Source organism: Sapajus apella, unplaced genomic scaffold (genome assembly GCF_009761245.1).
Source record: "Sapajus apella isolate SASKATOON/1434 unplaced genomic scaffold, GSC_monkey_1.0 scaffold45, whole genome shotgun sequence".
In the NCBI taxonomy this organism is placed as follows: Eukaryota; Metazoa; Chordata; class Mammalia; order Primates; family Cebidae; genus Sapajus; species Sapajus apella.
In genome coordinates this window covers 16,887,464-16,914,331 of record NW_022436985.1, presented here as the reverse complement: position 1 = coordinate 16,914,331, position 26,868 = coordinate 16,887,464, and the positions used below count along the sequence as shown (strand labels likewise).

The window sequence follows — 26,868 nt, the reverse complement described above, 5'->3', positions numbered from 1 at the left end:
TAAATGGTGAGAGTAGGCATCCTTGTCTTTTTCCTAATCTTGGAGAAAAAGCATTTAGCTTTTCACCATTTAATATGATGTTTCCTGTAGATTTGCTATATACGGCCTTTATTGTGTTGAAGTACATTCCTTCTGTGCTAATTTATTGAGAGTTTTTACCATGAAAGGATGTTGACTTTTGTCAAATGCTTTTTTTTTGCATCTATTGAGATTATGTGATTTTATCATATGATGATATATCACATTTATTGATTTGCATATGTTTAGCCATCCTTGTATCCCAGGGAAAAAATCCTACTTGATATTAGTGTATAATCTTTAGATATCCTGTTCAATTTAGTTTGTTGTAATTTTGTTGAAGAATTTTTATCTATGTTTATCAGGATAATTGATCTAGAATAGTCTTTGCAGGTGGATTATTTCTCTGGCTTTTGTATCAGGATAAAGTAGACCCCATAAGATAAATTTTTAAGTATTCCCTTCTATTCAATATTTTGTAAGAGTTCAGGAGACTTAGTCTTAATTTTTCTTTAAAAGTTTGGAAGCATTCACAAGTGAAACTATCTGTTTCTAAGCTTTTCTTTTGTTAGCCATAAGCAGAAAGTTGAAATTGAGCCCCTTCCTTATATCATCTACAAAAGTTTTTTTTCCTTGCTGAGTCACCTTTCTTACTCATTATTTATCTGTTTAGATTTTCTCTTTCAAGATTCAGTCTTGTTAGGTTGGTTGGTTTCAGGAATGTATCCATTTCTTCTGGGTTATCCGGTTTGTTGGTAAATGTTAATAATAGTCTCTTAAGATCCTTTGTATTACTGTGGTATCAGACAAAATGTCTTCTCTTTCATTTCTAACATTATTTGAGCATTCTCGCTTTTTTTAAATTAGTCTACTTAAGGTATGTCAATTTTATTTACCTATTCCAAAAGCCAGCTTTTTCGTTTTATCTTTTCTAATGTTTTTCTACTATCTACTTCATTTATTTCTTCTTTGATCAATAGTGTTTCCTTCCTTCTGCTAACTCTGAGCTTAGCTTGTTGTTTATCTAAATCAAATAAATAAATTTAGATTATTTATTTGAGATTTTTTTCTGAATATAGGTATTTATCACTATGAAGTTTCTTCTTAAAACTGCTTTTACTGAATCTCATAAATTTTGGTATATCATGTTTCCATTTTAATGTATTTCAATGTATTTTTTATTTCACTTTTGGTTTCTTCCTTAACTATTGGTTGGTTAGGAATACGGTGTTTGATTTCCACAAAGTTCTGAATTTTTCAACTTTCCTTATATTGTTTATTTCTTGTCTTATATCATTGTATCAGAAACTGCACTTGGTATAATTGCATCTACTTGAATTCCTAAGCAAAAAGAAAAAAGCTGGAGGCATCATGTTACCTAACTTCAAACTATACTACAGGGCTACGGTAACTAAAACTACATGCTACTGGTACAAAAACAGATACGCAGAGCAATGAAACAGAATAGAGAGCTCAGAATAAGGACCACACACCTACGACTATCTTATCTTTGACAAATGTGATTTTTTAAAAAAAGCAATGAGGAAAGAATTCCCTATTCGATAAATGATTCTGGGATAACTGGTTAGCCATAATCAGAAAGTTGAAATTGAGCCCCTTCCTTATATCATCTACAAAAGTCGACTATAATGGATTAACAACTACAATGTAAAGCTTAAAACTTAAAAAAAAATCCTGGCAGTCAAGCTAGGTAATACCATTTTGGACATAGAAATAGACAAAGATTTTGTCACAAAGATGCCAAAGCAATTGTAACAAAAGCAAAATTTGACAAATGTGATCTAATTAAACTTAAGAGCTTCTGCATGGCAAGAGAAATTATCAACAGAGTAAACAGACAACCTATAGAATGAGAGAAAATATTTGCAAACTATGCATCTGACAAAGGTCTATCCTTATCTAAAAGGAAGTTAAATTTACAAGAAAAAAAAAACATTAAAAAGTAGATAAAGGACATGAACAAAGACACTTTTCAATAGAAGACATACATGTGGCCAATAAGCATATAAAGAAAAGCTCACCATCACTGATTATTAGAGAAATGCAAATCAAAACCACAATGAGATACCATCTCAAACCAGTCAGAATGTCTATTATTAAAAAGTAAAAACAAAATTAGGTTGATGCAAAATTGCAGTTTTTACCATTACTTTTAATGGCAAAAATGTAGTTACTTTTGCACCAACCTATAACAGATGCTGGTGAGCTTGTGGAGAAATGGGAATGCATATATACTGTTGGTGGGAGCGTAAATTAGTTCAGCCATTGTGTAAAACAGTGTGGTGATTCCTCAATGACCTAAAAACAGAAATAATGTTTGACCCAGGAACCCATTACTGTATATATACCCAAAGGAATACAAATTATTCTATGATATAAATGCATCTGTATGTTCATTGCAGCACTATTCACAATAGCAAAGACATAGAATTGTGTAACTGCCCATCAATGATGAACAAAATAAAGAAAAATTACTACATATACACCATGGAATATTATGTAGCCATAGAAAAGAACAAGATTGTGTCTTTTCTGGAAACATAGATAGAGCTAGAGACCATTATCCTACCAAACTAATGAAGGAACAGAAAACCAAATATCATATGTTTTCACTTATAATTGGGAGCTAAATGATGAGAACACACGGACAAAAAGGGGGGAACAAGAGATACTGGGGCCTACCTAAGGGCACAGGGTGGAAAGAGGGAGCAGGATCAGAAAAAATAACTTTTGGGTGCTGGGCTTAGTATATGCCTGACTAAATAATTTGTACAATAAACCCCACGGCATGATTTTACCTATATAACAAATCTGCACATATATTCCTGAACCTAAACAAAAATTTAAAAAGAATAAAAATAAACAATAAAACTTGCTAAGATGAAGAAAAACAAAACTTGTTATGTGACCTAAGGTATAATCTGTGTGGAGAATGTTCTATGTGTCCTTGAGATGAATGTATATTCTGCAGCTGTTGGATGGAATGTTCTACATCTATAATGTCATATATATGTTAGGTTTCCTTGTTCTACAGTGTTCTGCATATCCTCTGTTTTTTATTGATTTTCTGTCTGGATGATCTATCCAATGCTGTAAATGGGGTGTACATGTTTTCTACTATTATCATATTGCTGTCTGTTTCTTCCTTCAGGTCAATTAATATCTGCTTTATATATTTAGGTGCTCCAGCATTGAGAGATGTCTTTATTATTGTTATAATATCTTGATGAATTAATCTCATTACCATCATACAATGACTTTCTAATTATTTTGACAGTTTTTTAAAGTGTATTTTGTCTGATAAAAGAATAACTATTTTTTTTTCTTTTTTGGTTACTATTGCATAGAATTTGTTGTTGTTGTTGTTGAGAAATGGTCTTACTCTGTTGCCCAAGCTGGAGTGCAGTTGTGTGATCACAGCTCACTGTAGCATCAATCTTCCAGGATCAATCGATCCTCTCACCACAACTTTCTGAGTTGCTGGGGCTACAGTTGTGTACCACCATGCCTGGCTAATTTTTTTTTGTATTTTCTGTAGAGACATGGTTTCACCATGTTGCCCAGGCTGGTCTCTTGCATTCCTGGGCTCAAGCAATCTGCCCATTTTGGCCTCAGGGATATTTTCTATTTCTTAATTTTATCTTATATGTGTCCTCAAACCTAAAGTGTATCTCTTGCAGACAGCATATAGTTGGAACTTTTTTAGAAAAAAAATTGAATTAGTCACTCTGTATTTTGATTGGAAAATTTAAGTTGTTTAAATTTGCAGTGTTTGTTGATAGGTGAGGACTTTTTATTGACATTTCAATGTTTTCCAAATGTTTTGTAGTTCTTGTTCTCTTTTTAATCTTCTGTCTTTTTTCCTTTAAGATTTGTTAATTTTTTGTGGTGTTATGTTTTGATTGTGCATTTTTTAATCTTTGGGTATCTGCTACTGGTGTTTTGTTTTTTGTATGACTATAATGAAGCTTACATAAAACATCTTATAGTTATGACAGGCTATTTTAAACTTGTAAAAACCTAACTTTGATCACAAACAAGAATTCTACACTTTTACTTCTCCCTCCATTTTATGTTATTGATACCATGTCCCTGTTTACACCTTTTTATAACATATATCCGTTAACAAGTTATTCTATAGTTATTTTTAATACTTTTTTCCTTTAGATTTTACATTAGCATTAAAAATGATCTTTATGTATTCACTATAGCATTAGGAGATTCTGAACTAGAGTACGTACTTATCTTTACCAGTGAGTTTTATACTTTTAAGTTTTCATGTTGTTACTTCGTGTCCTTTTGATTTATCTTGAAGAACATCCTGTAGCATTTCTTGTAAGGCAGGTATAGCGGTGATAAATTTGCTTGACTTTTGTTCATCAGTGAAAGTTTTTATCTCTCCTTCCTTTTTTATGGATAACTTTGCCAAGTAAATTATTCTTTGTTGTCAGGTTTTGGTTGTTGTTTTTGTTTTCTTTCAGCACTTTAAATATATTGTTCTCCTCTCTCCTGGCCTATAAAATTTCTACTCAGATTGCTGCTAATGATCTTGGGAAGAGGTGAATGTTCCTTTTGTGGATGATGAGTCATTTCTTTTGCTGCTTCCAAAATTCCCTTTGACTTTTGACAATTTGATTAGAATGTGTCTCAGTGAAGATTGATTGATGTTTAGCCTATTTGGGAATCTTTGTGCATCATGGATTTAGATGTTCATTTTTTTCCCCCAATATCTACACAATTTTATCTATTTTTTCAGCAAACTATCTTTTCCTTTATTTTTCTCTGCCCTTTCTGGAACTCTCATACTACATACACTGTCTCATTTGATGGCGTCCTATAAGTAATACAGGCTTTCTTCATTCTTTTTCATTCTTTGTCTTTTTAGCTTTCTGACTGAATAATTTCAAATGATCTGTCCTTGAGTTTGCTGATTCTTTCTTCTGTTTGAGCAAGTGAGCTGTTGTAGCTCTCTATTCATTTTTTTTAATCATTGTAATTTTCAGCGTTATGATTTCTATTTCTTTGTTGAATTTCTCACTTTGTTTATGTAATGCTTTTCTCATTTAATTTAGTTGTAAACCTGTGTTCTTTTGTAGCTCTTTGAGCTTATATAAGATGGCTATTTTTAACAATTTGTCACACAACTTGTAAATATTTCTTTTAGTTCAGCCACATGAACTTAATTTTGTTCCTTTGGTGGTGTCATGTCTCCTTGATTCTTCATATTTTTAAAGTTTTGTGTTGAAAGAAGCAGTCCCGTTTTCAAGTCTTTACTACCTGTCTTCAATGGAGGCCTTCACAAGTCAGCTTAACTAGAGATTTTGAGTGTCTCTCAGGCTTTTTTTATGGGTATGCCCACCCCACTGCTCTTTTATCCTGCTATGAGGAAGTCCTGGGACTGTGTGTCTTCTCTTGATCCTGTTAAGGCAGGCCAGGTGTTGAAACCCTCCTCTTTATTTTTCAAATGGCAATGCTCTGACATATTTAGTCTTGTGTGCCTTTTCCCAGTCCTGCAGCATTGAGCTAGCTGCTGATATACATGCACTCTGTGTGGGGATTTGCTCACACCATCTCAGGAGTGCATGTAGAATGACGAAGGTTCATATTAGCCAGTAGGGGACACTGCCGGTGACGTTTTTCCATAGAGTTCACAGGTGGGCCTCTTATGGAGTCCCTAAGCCACTTAGGAGGATATATGGCCATATTTTGAGATCCGCACAGTGGTTGCCTTGAAGTCGCATCCTTTCCTCCCTGTTCCTGTTCCCCCCAAGACTATTTAGTCATGCCAGTCACCTCAGAAATCTGATAATGGGAAGACCAATGTAAGCCTCTTGGTTACCATTCCATAAAATTGGGGAAACTAAGTCCACACTCAGCTCTCACTTTCCCCTATGGGAGAAATCATGGGCCTGGGGGATCTCCCTTAGCCATAGACTATGCTGCCATAGAAGAGAGTGATGTGGGTAAAGTGTAACTGTTCTTACCCACTTAGTGTGTTTATCCTCAATCTTTTTTTTCCTTGAAAAAGGTTCTAGAATCTCTCCACTATGCAGTTCCTAGATCATTTTTAAAATCGATGTTGCTGTGGGGGTGTGAGGGCTGGAATCTCCTATTCCATTATTTTGATCTTTGTGAGTTTTTTACTTTATTTTTGTTTGTACAAATTCCCTTTAAATACTAATATCCCTCTGTCCTAAAAAGTTATACCTTGTAAATATGTAAAAGAATTACTCAGCCTCATACTACTGTGCTCTAATCAGTTAAAGGCCTAATTCAATTATTTTAATTTGGCATGAGGACAATGGTAAATATAAGCATACAGATAGGTACTGAGATTATATAGTTGTGTAATGAGTCATAAAATGGCCATCTAGATAATTCAGAATATTCAGTTTTCCATTTGTATCTATGGAGGATTGGTTCCAGGACCTCCCATAGACACCAAAATCCATGAATACTCAATTCACTGATATAAAATTGTATGTAAATGTGGTATAAATAGTTGTTACGCTGTATTGTTTAGGAAATAATGACAAGAAAAAAAAGTGTGCATATGTTCAATAAAGACACATTTTATTCCAAATATTTTGAATCTAAGGTTTGTATTCCATAGATGTGGAATACAAGGGACTGACTATATTTATATTTTACATATATAAAACTGCTCAGAGAGTTCACACTCCCAGAAATTTGCCATGGATCTCAGTTTAAGAAACACTGTGCTAGACCAGTTTCCCAAGAACATGTTTTATTTCATAGATACCCTAATCACATCACCTAACTGGAACATACTGGGTACTAGTTAAATGTTTGTTTATTTAAAAATTTCAAGAATTTAAAGCAGCCTAGATGTCATAGGAAACCATTAAATAGGAATTTTCTAAATTAGCTCAACTCTTTTGTTCTTATGTTTCTCCAAAGTCCAAATATCTTTCACATACAGCTGTATTTGTTTGTTCTTACATTGCTATAAAGAAACATCTGAGACTGGGTATTTTATAAAGAAAACAGGTTTAATTGGTTCACGGTTCTGCAGGCCATACAGGAAGCATTGAAAACTCCCTGAGGCCTCTTCAAAAGTAGATGCTGCCATGCCAGGAAGTATGGCAGGAAGCATGCCAGGAAGCATGGCAGCATCTGCTTTTGAAGAAGCCTCAGGGAGCTTTCAGTCATGGCATAAGGCAAAGAGGGAACAAAGTGAAAGGCACTTCACATGGCTAGAGCAGGAAGAAAAAGATGGGAGAGGTTTACACACTTTTAAACAACCAGATCTCACAAGAACTCACACACTATTGTGAGGACAGTACTAGGAAGGAAATGTGCCTCCATGTAGCCTCCTTCCAGGCCCCACCTCCAACACTGGGGATTACAATTCAACATGAAATTAGGGAAGGGACACAGATCCAAATCATATCAATGGCTTTCAAATTTATCACTCCATTCCAGCTAACTGGATGGGAAAAAGAACATGGAAGGTTTTGATGGGCCCAGGCTAGTAGTGGTAAATAGCACTTTTGCCCTTACAGTGACTCAATTTCTATTACATGGCTACCCTGCAAGAAGTACCATAGTTGTAGTCTAGAGGTCTACTAAGAAAAAGTTGAAAATTTGTATTTTGATCAGCAGTCATATATGCTGCAGAGCTTCAGGTAGCGTGGTCACCACCAGTAGTACGTAGGACAAAGAGTACATGTATTAGTCAGCGCAGGCTCTGGAGTCAGTCTTTAACTGGAATCCAAGTGATGTCATTTCCCTGTCACTTCCGCATGAATAAAATGGATATTTTACACCTACTCCCTGGATTTGGTGATAAGATTAAATGAGATGATTGATTCATTGGACTTAGTACCTAGCATATGACCATTATTAGACAATTGTTATTTATTTTTATTAATAATTACCAGATACTATAATTGGCATGTGAAATAAAGCTTGTTTTCCATCTCTGCTTGGGAGAGCAAAAGTATTGATGAAACAAGCAAAATGTCTTCATCAAAAGAACCATAATATTTTATATAAATGTTTTCTACATAATAAAGTAAACTTGTATTTATATAAAATCTTCCTGGACTTCAATAATGAGACTTTTAATTTGAGGTCTAAGCAACAAGATAGGAATGTGTGATATAAACCATGCCACTCTCAGCACATCTTTGACTCAAATATTTTGGTAGAATTATCTGTACCTATATCTCTCATAAATAATTATTGAGGGAGAAACATATGTAAAGTTGAAAATCACACCCATGTCCCCCACTCCAATTTGGCAATATTCTAACTGAACTGTCAGCAGTATGGATATCAAATTATGTTTTTTACTGTGAATTAAACTGAATTGGAAAATCCAGCTTGTATGTATAGTCAAATTGACTCCTAATGCCTTCGCCATTGAATGGACTGGCAGTACTACAGACTCATCCTGTGCCATCACTCCACTGGGGGCTGAGCCTGCCATCATAAACCTCACTTGTGAATGCTTATTAAGTTGAAGGCCTAAAAGGCCATGAATGCACAACACTTTTTCTCAGTTCACCAATCACATAGTCATTCCTGTTTTCTTAGGGTGAATTGATAAACAGGCAAAGATAGTTGGAAAATTACTTTTTGTACTTTGTGACTCAATAGGGCAGACATTCTATGTCTTGGCCATAGAAAATGTAGTAGGGGTAGAAAATTGTTCTCACTGATATTCTCCCTCCCAGTAACATAAATATGTGATCTATAGTCAATCCTTTCCAAGTATTTAAAAATTTGAGAGTAAACATTGCACTTTTAGATAATAATATGAAAGTGGTAATAATGATGCCTCAGGAAACAACACAATTCAGTGAGTTCAATCAATGAAATTCACTCTTTCCAAAAAAGAAAGGGAATAATAGAGGGCAAAACAACCTAGAAATAGGATCAGAAGATTATCATTAAAAATAAATATTACAAATATTTGAGAGACACCCTGGTTTATGTTATTTCTGTGACTGTCATTTTAAAAGCAAATATAGTGTTAGAAAAGTATTAGTAGGAATAAGATGCATAAAAATAAGTATATTGAGGATTCTTTCAACTCCTATGACAGTATTACATTCATTTCTGACAAGTAAGTACAAAACAGGATGTAGAAAAAACAGGAAGTTTCCATACAAAATAGAAAAATAAAATAAAATGTGCCAGGGCAGTGGATCATGCCTGTAATCCCAGCACTTCGGGAGGCCAAGGTGGGTGGATCACGAGGTCAAGAGATCAAGACCATCTTGGCCAACGTGGTGAAACCCCATCTCTACTAAAAATACAAAAACTAGCTGGGCGTGGTGGCAGACTCCTGCAGTCCCAGCTACTTGGGAGGCTGAGGAAGGAGAATTGCTTGAACCCAGGAAGCAGAGGTTGCAGTGAGCCAAAATCACGCCGCTGCACTCCAGCCTGGCAACAGAGTGAGACTCGGTCTCAAAATAAATAAATAAAATGCTAGAAGGCAACGCTGAAAAATAGAAAGTGCATATATATGCTTTGAAACACACAAATTTTGGTTGAAATATTAGCCCTGTGACATGTTAATTTCAAGACTTTAATGATGCTAGTTGACATCCCCTACACTCTTTGCTTTGTCCATAAAATGAGAGTAACTTCATATGGGTGTTGTGATAGCAGAGGTCACATCATGTTTGGCCCACGCTAACCACTCAAACATAAATAATTTCCTCACTCCCTGGGAAACATATTATTGAAAAAAAGAACTGGAGGCTGAAAGAAATGAATTTATTTGGAATTGTTTTGAATGAAAAGAGGTGATTTAGTGTACCCTCTCATCCAGTAAACAGTCTGTTAACACCCTGAAGAACCTGCACTCGAACAAACAGCCTTACATTGTATCAATTTTCATTTCGACTTCCTGGGAATGGAATAATACTGTAATAGGACGTAGGCCTTAGAAGTGTTCAGAAAATCATGCAAAACCATCATAAATATGTGTCTAAATAATTTGAGAATAACCCAATCTAATCCCTTATGCAAGTATTTTAATCTGTGTATGGCATGTCTTATTCACTTATCTTATGACTGAACTTCCCCAAATCGTTCTGAAACTATATGTGTCAATTTAATACATCTTAATTTCTAATAAATGTTTATTTTTATAGCTTTTACAACTGGGACACTAATATTGCTGTTTGTAACTCAAGTCCCAACTATCAAGTGATTGCTGATAATCCAGAAGGCTTACTTTTCAAATTCAAAAGAGACAGAAAAATTCTCAATGTCGACCCAAAGGTAACTCTGCTTTTATACTTAGATATCTCTTAACATATTATTGTATTTCTGCCATTATTCAAAAATCTATTAAGTATGTGACACTCCTAAGTTGTTAAATTTAGAAAGGAAAAAACATTTTGAAACTTAGAGCATATACTACCTTTTAAAAAACACTCTAATGCTTCATAAATTATTAGAAATTAATAAGAGAACTCACAAGTGGAAACACTTCTTTTTTTAAAAATATATATTTTATTGCGTTTTAGGTTTTGGGGTACATGTGAAGAACATGCAATATTGTTGCATAGGTACATACATGGCAGTGTGATTTTCTGCCTTCCTCCCCAGCACCTATATCTGGCATTTCTCCCCATGTTATTCCTCCCCAACTCCCCACCCACCACTGTCCATCCCCTAGTTCCCCCTCCACAGACTCCAGTGTTCTCAGGAAACTGACACAAGAACAGAAAATCAAACACTGCATGTTCTCACTCATAGGCGGGTGCTGAACAATGAGAACACATGGACACAGGGAGGGGAGCATCACACACTGGAGACATTTCTTAATGTTTGCATTGCACCAAGGAGTCAGTGGGCCATGCATGTGCTTCCCCTGATCCTGGAGATATCCAGCTGCTTGTTGCTGTTAGTTAGAAAAGGGAGACTCTTACCTTACATTTGTACTCAGAATTCTAATACCCCTCTGTGTATGTGACTAACAATAAAAATTGGATAGTTCTTAATGTATTTCTAAGTGTTAATTTGGAAAACACTTTTACTTAAATATTTTAAAGACATGTCCCATGACATTTTGAATTTGTTCAAAGACAAATATTTACATCTTGCATATATTCAAAGACTGCATTTGGATCATGACATTTTCTTACAATTTGTCATAAGTCTAGGAATGAAAGTTGAAACCTTGCTTGAAATCATTACATGTTTGAGTTGTATCAGTAGGTTTCATTTTGTTGTTGTTTTTTAATTTTGAAAACTATTATTCACATGACAGCATCACTCTAAAATCCAAATACATGAAAAATATTCCTTCATAGTAAAATAAATAAAAATGATGTGATACATATGGAATATAGGCAAAGATGGGGGAGTCAGGTTACAATAACTTTTCCAAAAGCTTTTAGAAAACCAAAGTCAAAAATCCAATCTATATATCATATCCACTTAGTACAGCTCCTTGCACCTAAAAAGTGCTAAGTGACCATGTGTTTGAAGGATTAATGAACAAAATTGCGTAGCAAGAAATAAATGATTACCTGAAATGAGATTTAGCCACGAATATCAGAAATGCTGACATAGTAACTTAGGCAGGATAGAAGCTGCTTTCTCTTCCATATGTAAGTCTAGATAGTGACAATCCAAGGTTGATATGACAGCTCTACAGTCATCTGGGCCAGAGTGGCCCTCATTTTCCTGGGCCAAGATGGATGTCCAGCCAAAACAACCACATTCAAAACATAATGCATGGATGAGGGTGAGAGGGTACAAAGAACATTCCCCTGCTGCCTTCAAAGGGAGTTTTCAAAAAGCTACCACACAAATGTTCACTTACGTTCCATTATAAGAAGTTAGTCTTACGGAGATGATTAACCACATGCAAAGCTGGGGAATAAAATCTTAATTCAAGTGGCATGCACCCAGCTAAAAACAGGTATTCTGAGAAAGGGAAAAGAGAGTTTAAGGAGCCAACTGGCAACTTCTAACACAATGCTATCTCTTTTGAAATAGTAATACTCTTTTTTGGTCTGAGGTTTCTCATTAGTGAAATGCTATTTATTAAATTTTCTGTACTTTGCCCCAACTGATCTCATTTTGGTTTTGTTGTTGTTTAAATTTATTTATTTTACTTTAGGTGCATACTATATCTGGCATTTCTCCCTGTGTTATCCCTCCCACCCTCCCGTCCCTCCCCACCCCCCGCTGTCTCTCCCCTACACCCGCCAACTGCCCCCAGTGTGCGATGTTACTCTCCCTGAGTCCCCGTATTCTCATTGCTCAACACCCACCTATGAGTGAGAACATGCGGTGTTTGGATTTCTGTTCTTGTGTCAGTTTGCTGAGAAGTAAAGAGGAACCAGTATGAAGAAGTAGAGTTGATAAACTACTCTGGTATTCATCGAGTCATAATAAATACGGCCCTAAAACTCTGATCCAGTACTTCATTTCACTTTCTTAGAAGTCTGAACTATATAAATAAGAAAAGATTTTAAATTATTAACACTCTTGTTAACATGCGTAAAAGAAATATTTGAATCGATTTTGAATGACATCATATTTAAACTATTTTAGGGCTGCATTTTAACTAATGGCATATTTCAAGAATGTATGCCATGAATTGTAGCTTTTATGGTCTTTGGGGAATCATTATTGAATGTGAACTGTTGCTTAAACATGGTTCAAATAATTTTTAACTAAAACTCTTACTTCCCAAATAGTCAACTATGAGATTTCAACATGACATATAACATTTGTCTCTTTTCTTCTGAAAGAGTTTTATTAGAATTTATGATAAATTTGAAGAAAAAATTTTCTAACTCTTGAAGAAAGAAAAAGCATTTGATTAATGAGTGATAAGAGTAAGAATTATTAGGTGAGACATCCAACAACATTTGGATACATATATTTCTTTAAATTTTAATTTTATCTTGTGGAAAACAAAAATCAGTAGTAGACTTAAGAAAAGAAATGTTGGTCTCAGCATTAATAAACAGAGTTTTAGACTTTACTGTTAATTGGCTGCATGACCTTAATAAATTCACTCAACTTCCCTGGGTTTTAGTGGTCACAATTAGAAGATACACGGTTTTTCTGTTGTTGTTTTTGTTTGTTTTGTTTCTTTCTGATATATAGAGTTCCTTTAAAGCACCAGGCCCAGTTTTCAGAGATTCTGCCCCAACTGGGACCAGAAGTACAGATTTTAATAGGCAGCCAGTATGAATCTGCTGCAGGTTGTTTACAAATTGCAATTTGAGAAAAATTTCCATAAAAAGTCAATAGTCCAAAAAATGTGTCAATCTGTTCTCAAAAATAGGTAGAAAAACCCTTAGATATTTTAATTATTATGGACCATATTCACCTCTTCAACAATCCAAGATCTTTTGTATTTTGTGCATCCAACATAAGATTTCTTATAGACCTACAGAAGAACCAAGAAATAAGCAAAATACATAGTGATAGGAATTACATTTTTATATTCAATAGTTTTTTTAGCAATTTTAATTGAAATTCTTCTTAAGGTGAACATCTCACAAATCCAGTAAAGTGCTATAAAATAATATAAAAGAAATTCAGCTCTCCTTTTCTTCTCCTTAATGTATGCTCTTTGAAATACTTTATGGTTAAAATTAAAGAGGTCAAGATAAATGAAAGGTGGAAACAGTGATAAACAGGATGTGTTTACTTTGTACGACACAGATGTGGACTCATTAATTCTGAAGCATGTTTCCCATGAAAGGCAGTTGTTTAGGAATGGTAACAATGGAAAAAGAAACTTGTGCAGTTCTTACAACAAGTAATATGAGTTCATTGGTTAAGAAATTCCAAATGCAATAAGAGTTTGGTTGCATTAAAAACAGGACCACTGACTTTAACTTCCCTGCAGCTGTATAACATCTGGAACAAATAAGCCAAGTTTCTATTTTTGAGTGAAGAATGCTTGTTTGAGTGATTCACATCCACCAAAATGTTTCCAGTGTATTATCTTTAGAAGAATTAAATGGAAGCAGTTTGCACTCTGTCCAATATATTATCTGGACAAATTTTTAAAATAGGACTTTTTTTTTTTACTTTTAAAAAACATTAACCATGGGAGAATTTTCTTTGAGTCTTACCATAGCATATGTGGTCTAAAACTGGAGGAACCACTAATAAGGCGAGAGAGAGAGAGAGAGAGAGAGATTGTATACAATAGTTACAACAACAAAAAAAATTCTTGGTTACACCAGCTTTTCTCCACTTCCCCTTTCTGAGAGGCCATCACCTGGAAAAATGCCTTGCTAATGAATATTTCATAAATATTCGTTAAATTGATGATTGAATGGCTCATTCCCTCCAAAAGCAATAACAACAACAAGAAGAATACAGTAATTAAAAGTTAAGGAGTAAATTATGTTAGTTATTTGATATAGCAGTGATAGCAGAAATGGTATAGTCATTTCCCTCTATACTAACCCAAATAAGTCAGAAAAATTGCAAGATTTATTGCTGGAATCAGATTTCAGAGCAACTATGCAGAAATCTTTATTTTGGTCTATGCTTTCATACCTTCTTGTACAGTCTCCCAGGAATATGTAATTTAAACTATCTCAAATTAAGACTATTGAATTAGAACATGATTTTGATTTGTCAGCAGACTTCAACAGATTAAATGACTCACTCACAGTTACACAGTTAATTATTAGTAGAAACCATCAATGAAGTTTAAATATTATGAGACACATGGAGGAGGGGAAGATGAACAAGACTTTAATCTTTGCCCTTTAAGTGCTGTTAGTGTCTTTAGGGAAATAGGCAGGTTATGTTTTAACAACATTAGGTAGAAAGTGGTACATTGCACAGGAGATAAATACTTTGGGAATTCAGTGGAAGAAGAGATGATTTTTGATCTGGAGACAGGAGCTAGTAGAAAGGAATGGTGAGGGGAGAGCACTGGAGATAATCTTAAGTGCTAATGGAGGAAGTAAACTTTACCTGGGACTTAAAGGAAGATTAGGAATTGAACCACAGAGGGAGAGAACTGAACGCATAAGGAGGGAAAGGCAATCAATTCCAGGAATTAGACCTATTACCCAAGATAAGATTCACAGGTGTAAGTCAGACAAAAGAAAACCCAAGTAGTTCAATTTGGCTGCTGCATTGGCTTGAAAGGGTGAAGTGGGAATTAAGCCTGGAGAGGTCATCAGAAGCTTTGACTGCAGCACTGATCCAGAGCTTGTACTGGACTTAATAGAAAATGGGGAAATATGCCAAGGGTCTTGTGCAGGAAAAAGCAGGATGAAAGTTAATGTTAGAAGGTGTAGAGAGGAAAAACTGGAGAAGACAAGCAGAATAACAGTAATCTAGGTGAAAAATAAAAAGGACTGAAGTAGAGGTCCTGCTGTAGTTGGCAAATTTTGAGTTGATACTTTTGATATTGCAACTAACAGATCATTCAGGCGTACATAGAACTTACAGTATGTATATCTATCTAGAAAAGTTTTAGAGAGACCTCACTTTGCCCAATACTCAGAAAAAAAAAAGAGGGGGACAGAGAACTTGTGTGTGGAAGAGAGGAGAGAGACACTATGCTGGATGAGTATAGAGGAAATAGGTGAGCTGAGTGGATGTATACCACCTCTTTGTTTTTCCCTCCGCTTCGCTCTTCCTCATTTGATGTTTCCTGGGCAACTGTTGAGCACCGTGAGGTATTAATGTGAATCTGAAAGGTAGATTTCTTGCTCCAAAAAGCTTACAGGTTAACTAGTGAGTGGATGGGAAAATACATGCAGAGACATGGCAAGCTAGAAAGTAACCTCAGAGGACAGAAAAAGTTCTGTAAGAATTCAGGGGAGGCAGAATGTACTTTAGACCAAAGATGTTCAAAGACCAGTTAATAAAAGAGACAGCATCTGAACTGGATCTTGAAGGGTGGGTATGGCGAGGACATGAGGACTGGAGAGGAAGGGTGTTCCGATAGAAAGGAAAATCACACACAAAGGCATGGGAGCACAGAACACGGGGTGAGGAGAAGGCTGAGGACCTCCTTGTGGCTACAGAGCGGCTGTCAGCACAGATCAGAATCACCCAGGAAGCTTTAGAACCTATGATGCCTAGCCTCATCCCAAGAATGCTGGATAACTGGTCTGGGTGGAAGGCTTTGGCATTGATACTTTTCAAAAACACCCTGGTAATACTAGTGGGTAAGAAGGGTTGAGACAAAAGTGTAGGAAGGAGAGTCATGGCAGAAAAGTCTTGGGAGAATAATTGAACTCCAAAAGTGGAAGCCAAATCTAATTAGTTTTTGCTACTCTATACACTTCAAGGATATTCAGCACCATGTGTGTCACAATGACTTAGAATCAAAATTTCTAAGTATAAAAATGCAATAATTCATTTTGAAGGTAGGTGACATGACTTTTCTATTGGCTAAACTTCATTGGTGTGCTTTTATAGTGCAAAAGAAGATCAATTATATTAAAATATGAAATTTTACAAGGCAAGATCTCTTTTTGTTATCTTATTTAATGTCTAGTAGAGTACATCTTAAATATAGTTACTTGGTAAGTCACTGATAACCAAACAAGCAAACCAAAAGATGTGAAAAGTCTTAGAGATGTATGGTTTCTATTGGATGCAGAACATTAGTGAAACAAAAAACACTGTTATAGAGTACAACTTTCCGGTTCCATGCTGATTATCACAGTTTGGAAGGCATGTGCAATGTGGACTGTGCATATATTTAGCAGGATTTATTTCTTTGTTCTTTTTGTATCAAAACTCCTATTAAGCCCAGATTCCTGTATTTGAAAACTGTTCACAATTGTTCAAACATAACAATGAGCTACATTGGCATGTAATCTATTGTGACAAGAGCTCTTTATCAGTACCCAGCCTGCCATGGGTTGATTAGGAGCAATTCATATTAATTTAGGAAAACATTTCCTCTTCCTCTCTCTTTCTCAGATTCACCAGTCAGAGAACTCCAGGCCCTGTCCTTAGCTATCAAACTAAATCCATCTATGGTGAGGCCCAGGAATTTATATTTTTAAAAGCCTCTTCAGGTAACCCTAAAAATTAGCTGTTTTACATAGTACTATTGTCTTAGCTGTTGCTTCACCTTAATGTATGTGCATAAAGCAATCAAACTTCATTCCTATAAAATAAGTTGTACTTCAACAGTCTTAATTTTAAGTCATTGAAATGACACATTCCTGGGACTGCACAGACCAGAAAGCACAGACCATATACCAAAGAGTGCTGGTAACAAGATACAACTGCAGTAAATGATTCTGCTAATAAATCACCATCACCGCTATTTTTGCTGCTTATTTGATCATTACGGAAGCCAGGGAGTGGGTGGGGGCATGTGGGGGTTTACACATTCTTGCTATTACTGCCTCATGGAACTTCATTTTGTGAAGTGAGCTTGCCTAGAGGCTCAAATGAAAAAATACACATGACAGAAACTTGTAAAGCATAAACTGTTAAATGTAGGGCAGGAACCCTTTCTGGACATTTTGCCATTGTATCACCAAGGCTAGCACCATGCCTGCACATCACTTTGCCATTGTATCACCAAGGCTAGAGCCGTGTCTGCACACCAGTAAACATCTGTGGGGTGAATAAATTGAATATTAAATATTTGCTAAAGAAATGAATGGTAGAGCCAAAAATAATTCTTAAAAAAAATTGAGGTTAACTTAAAATATTTCAGGGTCTTAGGCACTTACAACATGGAGAGCTAAAGCAATTTTTAGTTAAAAACTAACAAAGTAATTGACTTCAGTGCTTTTCTGCCTAGGTAGATGGATGAATGAATTAACACTCAGGGTTTTTTAGGGGACCTTTCAAGGATAAATGGTGATTTGTCCAGGGTAATGGCAATGAGTTAGGTGCATGGGGGAATGAGAGTAACAATTACGTTATTATTTTTAAAATAAATGTATAGTCATTGTTATCTATTATTTTACAAGTGTGAAAAACAAATATGTCAAATCATTTCTTTTTCTCTGAGCAAAAGGCTAGACACATAAGGTTTAAAATTAAAAATAAATTCAACTAATAAAATCAACCGTTTCTGTTTTTGCAGTTTTTTTTAATTTAGAGGAAGATTCCAGCAACATCTTAATAGAGCTCCCCTCTCTTCTGTCCTGCCCTGTCAAGCAACCCACACCAAGAACTTGCTACCATTAGTAGGAAAAGTGTTCATTACCTGTTTAACACCACCTCTGCTTCTGAGGTCATTGGCTCCTCTTCGTTTCCCTTGCCTCCCAGACCCTAAAATCCTAACCTGTCACAGCCTTGAAATTGATCTTCTCAAAATGGAATCCCATAACATTTCTACATCCTATCGGCAGACGGTTTGAGTTTAATCTCTTGGAAACTCGCCCTTCAGTGAAGGTCCTCAGTTTTAAAATCCGCTTTTTACAGGAGCCACATATAATCCTTTTAGAAAAACAAACAAAAAGATGAATAGAAATTTTAAGCAAGGCTATTGTTTCCTCAATGTCTCAGAAATGTTTCTTCAAAGTCCGCTGTAAACCTAATTTAATATTGGGCCAGTGGAGCAGGGGATATCTACTGAATCACCAACACCACCTTTTTGGCCCCTGGATTTTCCTTGGAGGTCTCTTATAAATGTTGCTTTTTAACTGTGGCACAGTCACAGTTATTAAGTAAAGCTGAGGCCTTGCCAACTTTCTGGTTTTGCTACCCGAATTATTGAATGTTTGGTTGATTACAGTCCTAAAACACCCACATACTAAGTAGCTTTTAAATATTTTCTCCTCTGGGTAATCACCTGGTATATCTGAACTGAAAGCCCATCACATATAAATTAAGTATTTACTCAATTAACTACTGCTAAAATAGATGGCCGTGAGGGATACATTAAAATTATATAAGAGAGCTTGGCTTTTATGAATTAAAACTCCTAAAACTTAAATGTCATGTCCTCCACTTGACCTGAAAAACTGACTTTAATTTTATATGCAGTATTTAAGTAACAACCCCAAGAGATAAGCACATTGTTCATAAATGTCCAATGCATGAACTCATATATGAACTGTAACACAAGAAATGTAAGCTAGAGGAAAGAAAAAAATACATTTCTTTTTGAATTTAGAATTTTACATATACATAAATATATATGTGAATGTATAGTAATAAGAGTAGAAATGATAAGCCTCCACCCTCTGAGCTGAATATATGCAATGAAGAGAAAGGTACATATCCCAGTAATGCATACCTGACAAAGAAAAATTATAATTTTAAGCTTTTAATTCCAAGAGCAGCCTAATCAAAAAACATGATGCCTAAAATAAAAGGGGCCCATATGGCCTAGAGATATAAGAAAGGAGGAATTTGAGAAAGAGAGCTTTAGATGCAGTTCTTGCTCACTTTTTCACAAAATGTATTACCTCAAATCAAGAAGTACGAAAGAGAGTAGAAGGTAATTTCCTGGCAAGATGAAATGATTGAATAAGAACAAAATAATCATTTCCCCTATGATATTAAAACACCGATAACTAATAACACAGAAGCAAGGCATCAGAAAACACGTGAATCAGGCATGGTGTCATTGCAGGTGCAAGACACCATTGAGGGATTATTACTAGTTCAAAGAAAGAGCATGGTTTTTTTCTGGGTCTCAACAATTGAACAAGTAGTTAACTCCCATGACTTTTTCTCAGCCATTCACCACTCCCAGCAGATACTCATAATTTCTCAAAAATGGAAATCCCAAAGCAGAGTGAGAGTTGAAGTGTATTAGAATATGGAACACAATAGCATGAATAGTGATCAAGACCATTAGCAAGAAAGAAAAATCTCATGTTGCTAACTTAAAAGTGGTTATTGCAGGCTGAAATATCTTTGGCATGTACATTGTGGCCCTAGACATACACATTGTCTCAAACAGCTGAGGCAAGCTTGAAAAAGAAAAACACAATCAAACGAACAAAAATGTCAACAACTTGGTAGGTCAGACAACTACCTCCTTAGTATGTGAGGTTGTTCCAAGGGGATAGGTTCTTAATTTTGAGGGGAAAACAACTTATTTTAAAAATCTGATAAGTTTCAGGGGCTTATGATACAAACAAACAAACAAAAATCAAACATGGCCATATACAGAGTAGTATAATCGTATTTTAGGTTATTCAGAGACCTGCCTGAGTACCTTAATGTATCCCACTTGAGAATTCACCAAGACCAGAGGATTCTCTAAAATACTTGGAAGCAATTGAAAGCAGCTAAAACTGCAGAACAAGTTGGAAGAGACTGAGAAATGGCCATCAGGGCTCAGGCTGAGCAAAGCTGTCAAGAGGGGCAATACTTAGAATGAGTTGAAGTTACGGAGATCTTATCAGCTTTGTGATTAGGGAAAATTAGTTCACCCCTTTGAGCACTTCACCTCAGTTTTCTCATCTGTAAAAATCTAAAATTTTATAGCCATTTACAAACAGTTGTTGTGAAAATTAAATGAGGGGCTGTGTTTAAAATGCCTGCCATGGTGTAGGTGCTCAATGAATGAAGATTGCTTCCCAGTAGTGTATTACCTTAGAAACCATGAAAACTCTAAAAGAATGATCATTTTGCATTGCAAGAGTTAAAAACTGGCAATAATTTTCATGTTCCTGACCAGGCAATGGTTAAATTATGATACATGCACACAAAGAACAGTATGTAGCAGTTTAAAAAGTTAGAGCCATATTTACTGATGTTGATGGATTAGTACAGATGTTCAAGATATACTATTAAGTGAAAAAAGACAATAGAAAATAATGTAGATAGACCAGGCACAGTAGCTCACATCTGCAATCCCAGCACTTTGGGAGGCTGAAGCAGGCAGATCACCTGATGTCAGGAGTTAAAGACCAGCCTGGCCAACATGATGAAACCCCATCTCTACTACAAAAATATTAAAATTAGCTAAGCATAGTGGCATGCACCTGTAATCCTGGCTACTTGGGAGGCTGAGGCAGGAGAATCACTTAAATCTGGGAGGCAGCGGTTGCAGTGATCTGAGATTGATCATGCCACCGCACTCCAGCCTGGAGTGAGACTCTGTATCAAAAAGAAGAAAAAAAAAAAAGAAAGAAATGAAAGAAAAGAAAAAATCAGAAAGAAAATAATGTAGATAATATTCTATCCTTTGAATTAGTCATAATTGATATAAGAATTTCCCACTTATGGACATTTAGTTTGGTTTCTGCTTTCCCTTCAGTTTAATTAACAGCTTTCTACAATCAGGTTTCTGATTTTACCCCCACTTAGGACAGATTTCTAAAATGGAAACTGCTTGGTCAAAATGTATGTATTTTGTAAAGCTTTAGATACATGTTGTCAAATTGCTTTGCAGTTAGACCATGTCAATTTACAATTATATCTGGGCTGTTCAAAATTTCCCGTTTCCCATGTCCTCTTTATTTTGCACACTTCTTAATTTTGTTAATTTCGCAGTCCAAATTTGTTTGGAGTCATTTTGATTTGCATTTTTTATTACTATTGGAAATGAACATTTCTTTTATATGCATGCTAGCATATAATATTTCTTATTTATATATTTATTTTAGAGACAGAGTCTTGCTCTGTCACAGTCTGGAGTGCAGTGGCACAATCATAACTCACTGTAGCCTAGAATTCTTGGGCTCAAATGATCCCACTTCCAACCCAGCACATCCCCCCTCCCCAGCCTCTGGCATAGCTGGGACCACAAGCACTAATCTCCATGCCTAAGTGTTTTGGGTTTGTTTTTTTCATTTTTGTTTGTTTGTTGGTTGGTTTTAGAGACAGTAGGTTGCCCGGGCTGGTCTCCAACTTTTGGCCTCAAGCAATCCTCCTACTTTGGCTGCCCAAATTAATGAGATTACAAGCTTGAGCCACCATTCCCAATCTCCTTTTTTCTAGAATTGTTATTGCCTTCTACCTACTTTCCTGTAGGGTTTTAGACGGAATTTTAAAATAAATTTTAAAGTATTCTATGTATAGAGGGTAGAAAACTTTTGGCTATCATATTTTTGGTGACATACCACAATTTATATATCTTTTAAAGTTTACAAATTTTTTGGCATGCAAAATTTTAAATTTCAAATTTTTTTATGGTCCTAACTATTGATTTCTCTTTCTGATTGCTTCTATATTTAAAAAGATTGTTCTACAACAACCAGAAAAATATTTGGGTATATTTTGCTCTAAATTGATGATTCTTTTGATACATTTAAATCTGTAATTCTTCTGGGATTTGGTAGAATAAGATTAGAATCTTCTCATTTCGTTCCACCAATTAATATTTTTCAGTAACTTTTTACTGTTGGTCTTACTCCAATGTCTTGTTTTACCCATATTTTATACTTGTCTTGGAGTGCTGTCTCTCCTGGGACGCAGTAATGGCTTCAGTCAGTAAGTAATATTTTCACAGCTCCTTATAGTGCCATGAATGTGAAGGCAGAGCTTCCTAAGTGCTGAATTTTCTCAGCCAGTTACATTGTTTGCTGTTACTGTTGTGTATGTGTGACTACTTTTAGCACTCTTTTTATACATTATTGAGAAACAATTTTTAAAAGAAGATAGAAGCATCATTCTCATACAGATATAAAGTAAACATTTGGCAAAGATTTTTAACTCATTAATTAATTAATGAGAGTCCAGTAAGGTATTACAACTGGTTCCAGAGAATTCAAAGAGCAGAGACATAAAAGTGAATTAACAGATTTTAAAATATTTACACATAAATTTAAAAGGGTCTGTAAAAATCAATGCAAAAATTATTTGAATTATTGTCAGATCTCTACAATTTGCAGAATTGTAATATAGATCATAAATGAGAAAGGCTAAATGAGTAGTTAAGATACCCACTGTTTGATTTTTTTGCTCATTTCAAAGTTTCTTACAAGTTTCCCTGGCAGTCTGTCTCCTTCCCTCTTTTTATCGTAATAATTTTGGAAAGGTTATTATTCTTGATCATAAAATGTAGCTAGTCTTATTAGGTTTGCCTTACTGTTTATATAGGTTTAGCAAAAGTGTTATTTTACCATATAGGTCACCATGAGTTTGAGTTGTAAATTCTAAGGCTATACAATTTTGAAGAAATACAAGAAATCTCAAATTGGACTTCTAAAGCCCTCTATTAATGGTCATCCTGATGCTTGAAAACTAAATCCAAGAAACTCTGTCCACAAGATTTCACCTATAAAACCTATAACTTTGGGTAAATTAGTCTCTTTTAAAAGTCTCAAAATATCTTAAGTTATACGTAGTATACAATATTCTTGACCATTAAAGCCAAGAAGTAGACCAGTTTTTCTGGAAGGTCTCTGTAAATACTACCTCCATAAGTCAAATCAAACTTAATTCCTTAAAAGTAGCTGTTTCTATATGATTCAGCAAACATTGTTTTCAAATGTGACATTACAGAGAAGGCTTTGGTCTTATAATCTGTACAATTACCTCTGGTAAAAAGATAACAGGTTCTCACTGAACTGATGCAGATTACTAAATGGCCACAGTAAGTAAAAAGACAATAATAATTTCTGAGTCCTAGAGGAATAAATGAAAATCAGATATCATTTTCAAATGCTTCATTTCATTTTATAAAGTAGATTCTACTAAATTTATATACATTACAAATTTCTTAAGAAGAAGGAGAAAGGATGTTCTTATATACCCAAAGGGTTATAAATCATTCTATTATAAAGACACACACACATGTATGTTCATTGCGGCAGTGTTTACTGCAAACACCTGGAACCAACCCAAATGCCCATCGATGATAGACTAGACAAAGAAAATGTGGCACATATACACCATGGAATACTATACAGCCATAAAAAATGAGTTCGTGTCCTTTGTAGGGGCATGGATGAATCTGGAAATCATCATTCTCAGCAAACTGACACAAGAACAGAAAATCAAACACATATTCTCACTCACAGGCGGGTGTTGAACAATTAGAACACATGGACACAGGGAGGGGAGCATCACACACTGGGGTCTGTTGGAGGGTTACTAAGGGAGGGACAGCGGGGCATAGGGAGGTTGGGGAGGGATAATATGGGGAGAAATGTCAGATATAGGTGACAGGGGGATGGAAGCAGCAAACCACATTGCCATTTATGTACCTATGCAACAATCCTGCATGATCTGCACATGTACCCCAGAACCTAAAGTACAATAAAAAATATATTTTAAAAAATGAGTCATTAAGTATAGCACAATTTAACTTTTAATTTCCTAATTTTTTGGAATTTTATGAATATTTGATTTATATAAGAACATATTTCTATAAGAACTCTATAAGCCAATCAGAACAGAGTTTCTTTAATTTATGAGATATTTTAATCTAATTCATTACCCTCCAGAGAGAGGAAAATATTATGCATTCATCCAAAAAGAGATAAAGGTTTTTCTAAAGTATATGCATCTAGACACACAGACACAAGACTGCTTATAACTTCAGATCTAAGTATTAGCCATATATCAGAAGTAAACACACAAAAAAAATCACCAGTTCATATATCAAAGAGTTTTACTGTTTCCTGATGGGCACAAGAGTCTAAATTTGAGCTCAAAACAGACAAGTAAAAAACAATAAAAATAAAATGCTTGAAAAAGATTATTGTCTATCACACAAGGAGAATAAATCTCTATAATCCATTAATCCTTTTACAGAGATCACAATGGCTAGCCCACAACATTCTGAATCATTGCTGTCACCAGCAGGAAATAATTTGTCAACCTTAAAATTTCCAAAGACAAAAACAATACACAAAAATAGCCCAAAAGGAAAATATGAGACAGAAGATCCACAGAGTTAAATTTCTAGTGCTACTAGGGATTTACCTTTGGGAGTCTGGGTTTAAGCCCCCCAGGGGTACAACACTCCTCCATCATGCAGGTTATTCATCTATCAGAGGAATCCACTGACTATTGGCAGTAGAAGCTCCAAATATTTATAAGATAATTTTTTAAAAGGGTGTAATCATAATTCTCATGCAGATATAACAAATGTTCAAATGATTTCATTTAATTCATTAATTATAGAAGAAACCAGTTAGATATTATAGCCAGTTCAAAGGAGAATTGAAAGAGCAGAACATATCTGCATAGGGAATAAGGAAAATTGAAATAAAATAGATACAAAACAGGTCTCTATACAGGACAATGATTAATTGAATTTCACCTGGCACAATTATTTTGCATCTTTGTGGGCAAGACATTTTGCACTATTATCAATTTTATACAACTTAAAGAGTTATAAAATAGCAAAAAAACAATAAAAAGCAAAACTAACTTAGATGGAGGCACAGTCAGGACATTCACTTTTTGTTTAGCACAATAAATTAAGTACCATGTGGAAAAGGCAATACCAAGGCTTCTTTTTACCCTCAATTCTAAATTTATAATCATCTCTTCTTAAAAGAGCAAATAATATCATTTTTACATCAAATATACAAAAGGCCTAGTAACTAAAATTTTCTAATTGTACATATTGTGCAACTCTTTTGGAATCATTTTTTTCTCATCTGTTGAAGCATCAGCCTCAGGCAAACTTCTTTCTTCTCTCCTTATCAATATCATATTAACAAATTCTTGTTTCCATAGAGGCTTTCTAGAAGCCTATTAGCATGATAAGCTATCCTGAATTTTTTTTAAATGATGAAATCCTTTTAAACCCTTATAATTTGAAGGAAAAAAATAAAAGCAGATCAAATAGTTTTTGAAGTGATGAGAAAGATGCTTTATGTGAAACTCACCATGGACAGGTACATCCACTGGTCTGAACCAATCCCAAACTTCAGATATATTATATGACAAACTTGAATCAAGATAGGATTCTTTTTGTATTATTACCCTGAAGTCACATGTGTTTGTAAATCCCTTCTGCAGTAAGTGACTCATGGAGTTCAGTAGAGTCTAGACAAGCATGAGCCTGTGACACTGCTTTAATCCTGGGCATTTTCAGTAACATCACAACCCCGGGCCTCAGAGCTCCTAATTGGAATTATCACCACTCCTGAGAAAAAGACTGGGGCAGTGGGCGGTGGGGGACATGTATCTATCTCCATGGAAATAGCCTTGCTAGTTTTGTTTTCTATAATATAAAGCAAAAAATAAGAAGAAGAAGAAGAAATTAAAAAGAAAAAGTAAGGCCAATTATTTGCATAGTCTGGACTAACAATGTAATTTATGTACTTCAGGTGCAGCCAGGTGACAACTCTACTAGAATCCCTGTTCCAACGGAACTCTACATACAAGCCGTCATTTTTGACCACATTTCGAGAAGGAAGATTTAAGCACCAACAAGTTAGTTTCCTAATACTTTGCTAACTTTAAATAAATTCCATAGACAGAGCAAATTAGATTAATAAATCAGCCCCGTAGCTGGAAGGCAAATTAGTACAATAAAGTTAATAAAGAAATTAGAAAGAAAACTGTAATATTGACTGTCGTTTTATTATACAGATAGCCTCTAAGCTGATTGCAACAGTTCATAGGAGAGAATTTTGGTGCTACTTCAAAGATACTATAATTGGTGACATATTATGTAGCTCAGATTTTCAAAACAAGAAAATTGTTCCAGATCCTACTATTGCCAAATTGAATGGAACAGCTTTTGCCAAATGGCAATGCTAGCTGCTAAAATCATTGAAAATTGACTGTTAAGGGGTCCTAAATTGGCAGTCAAGTACAAACAAATATAAATACAAGGTTTGGAGGGACGATCCAAGATGGCCGTTTAGGAACAGCTCAGGATTGCAGCTCCCAGTGAAAGCGCAGAGGGTGAGTGGACGCCACGTTTTTATTGCCCACAGACTAGGAAATTCCCGGGCGGAGGTGCTCCACACTCGCCAGCGCGGCTGTTTCGGCCAGCGC

General features: G+C 35.2%; 1 protein-coding gene across 1 annotated transcript in view; it reads left to right on the top strand.

The window, feature by feature from the left end:
* Nucleotides 1-26,432, top strand: part of CFAP299 (cilia and flagella associated protein 299) — a 615,251-nt gene extending 588,819 nt beyond the window's left edge. The window contains exons 5-6 of the mRNA XM_032239813.1: nt 10,170-10,299; nt 26,193-26,432. Of these exons, the coding sequence (XP_032095704.1) occupies nt 10,170-10,299; nt 26,193-26,288 (226 nt within the window). The 3' untranslated portion in view covers nt 26,289-26,432. The remainder of the gene's footprint in view (nt 1-10,169; nt 10,300-26,192) is intronic.
* Nucleotides 26,433-26,868: the final 436 nt, after the last annotated feature.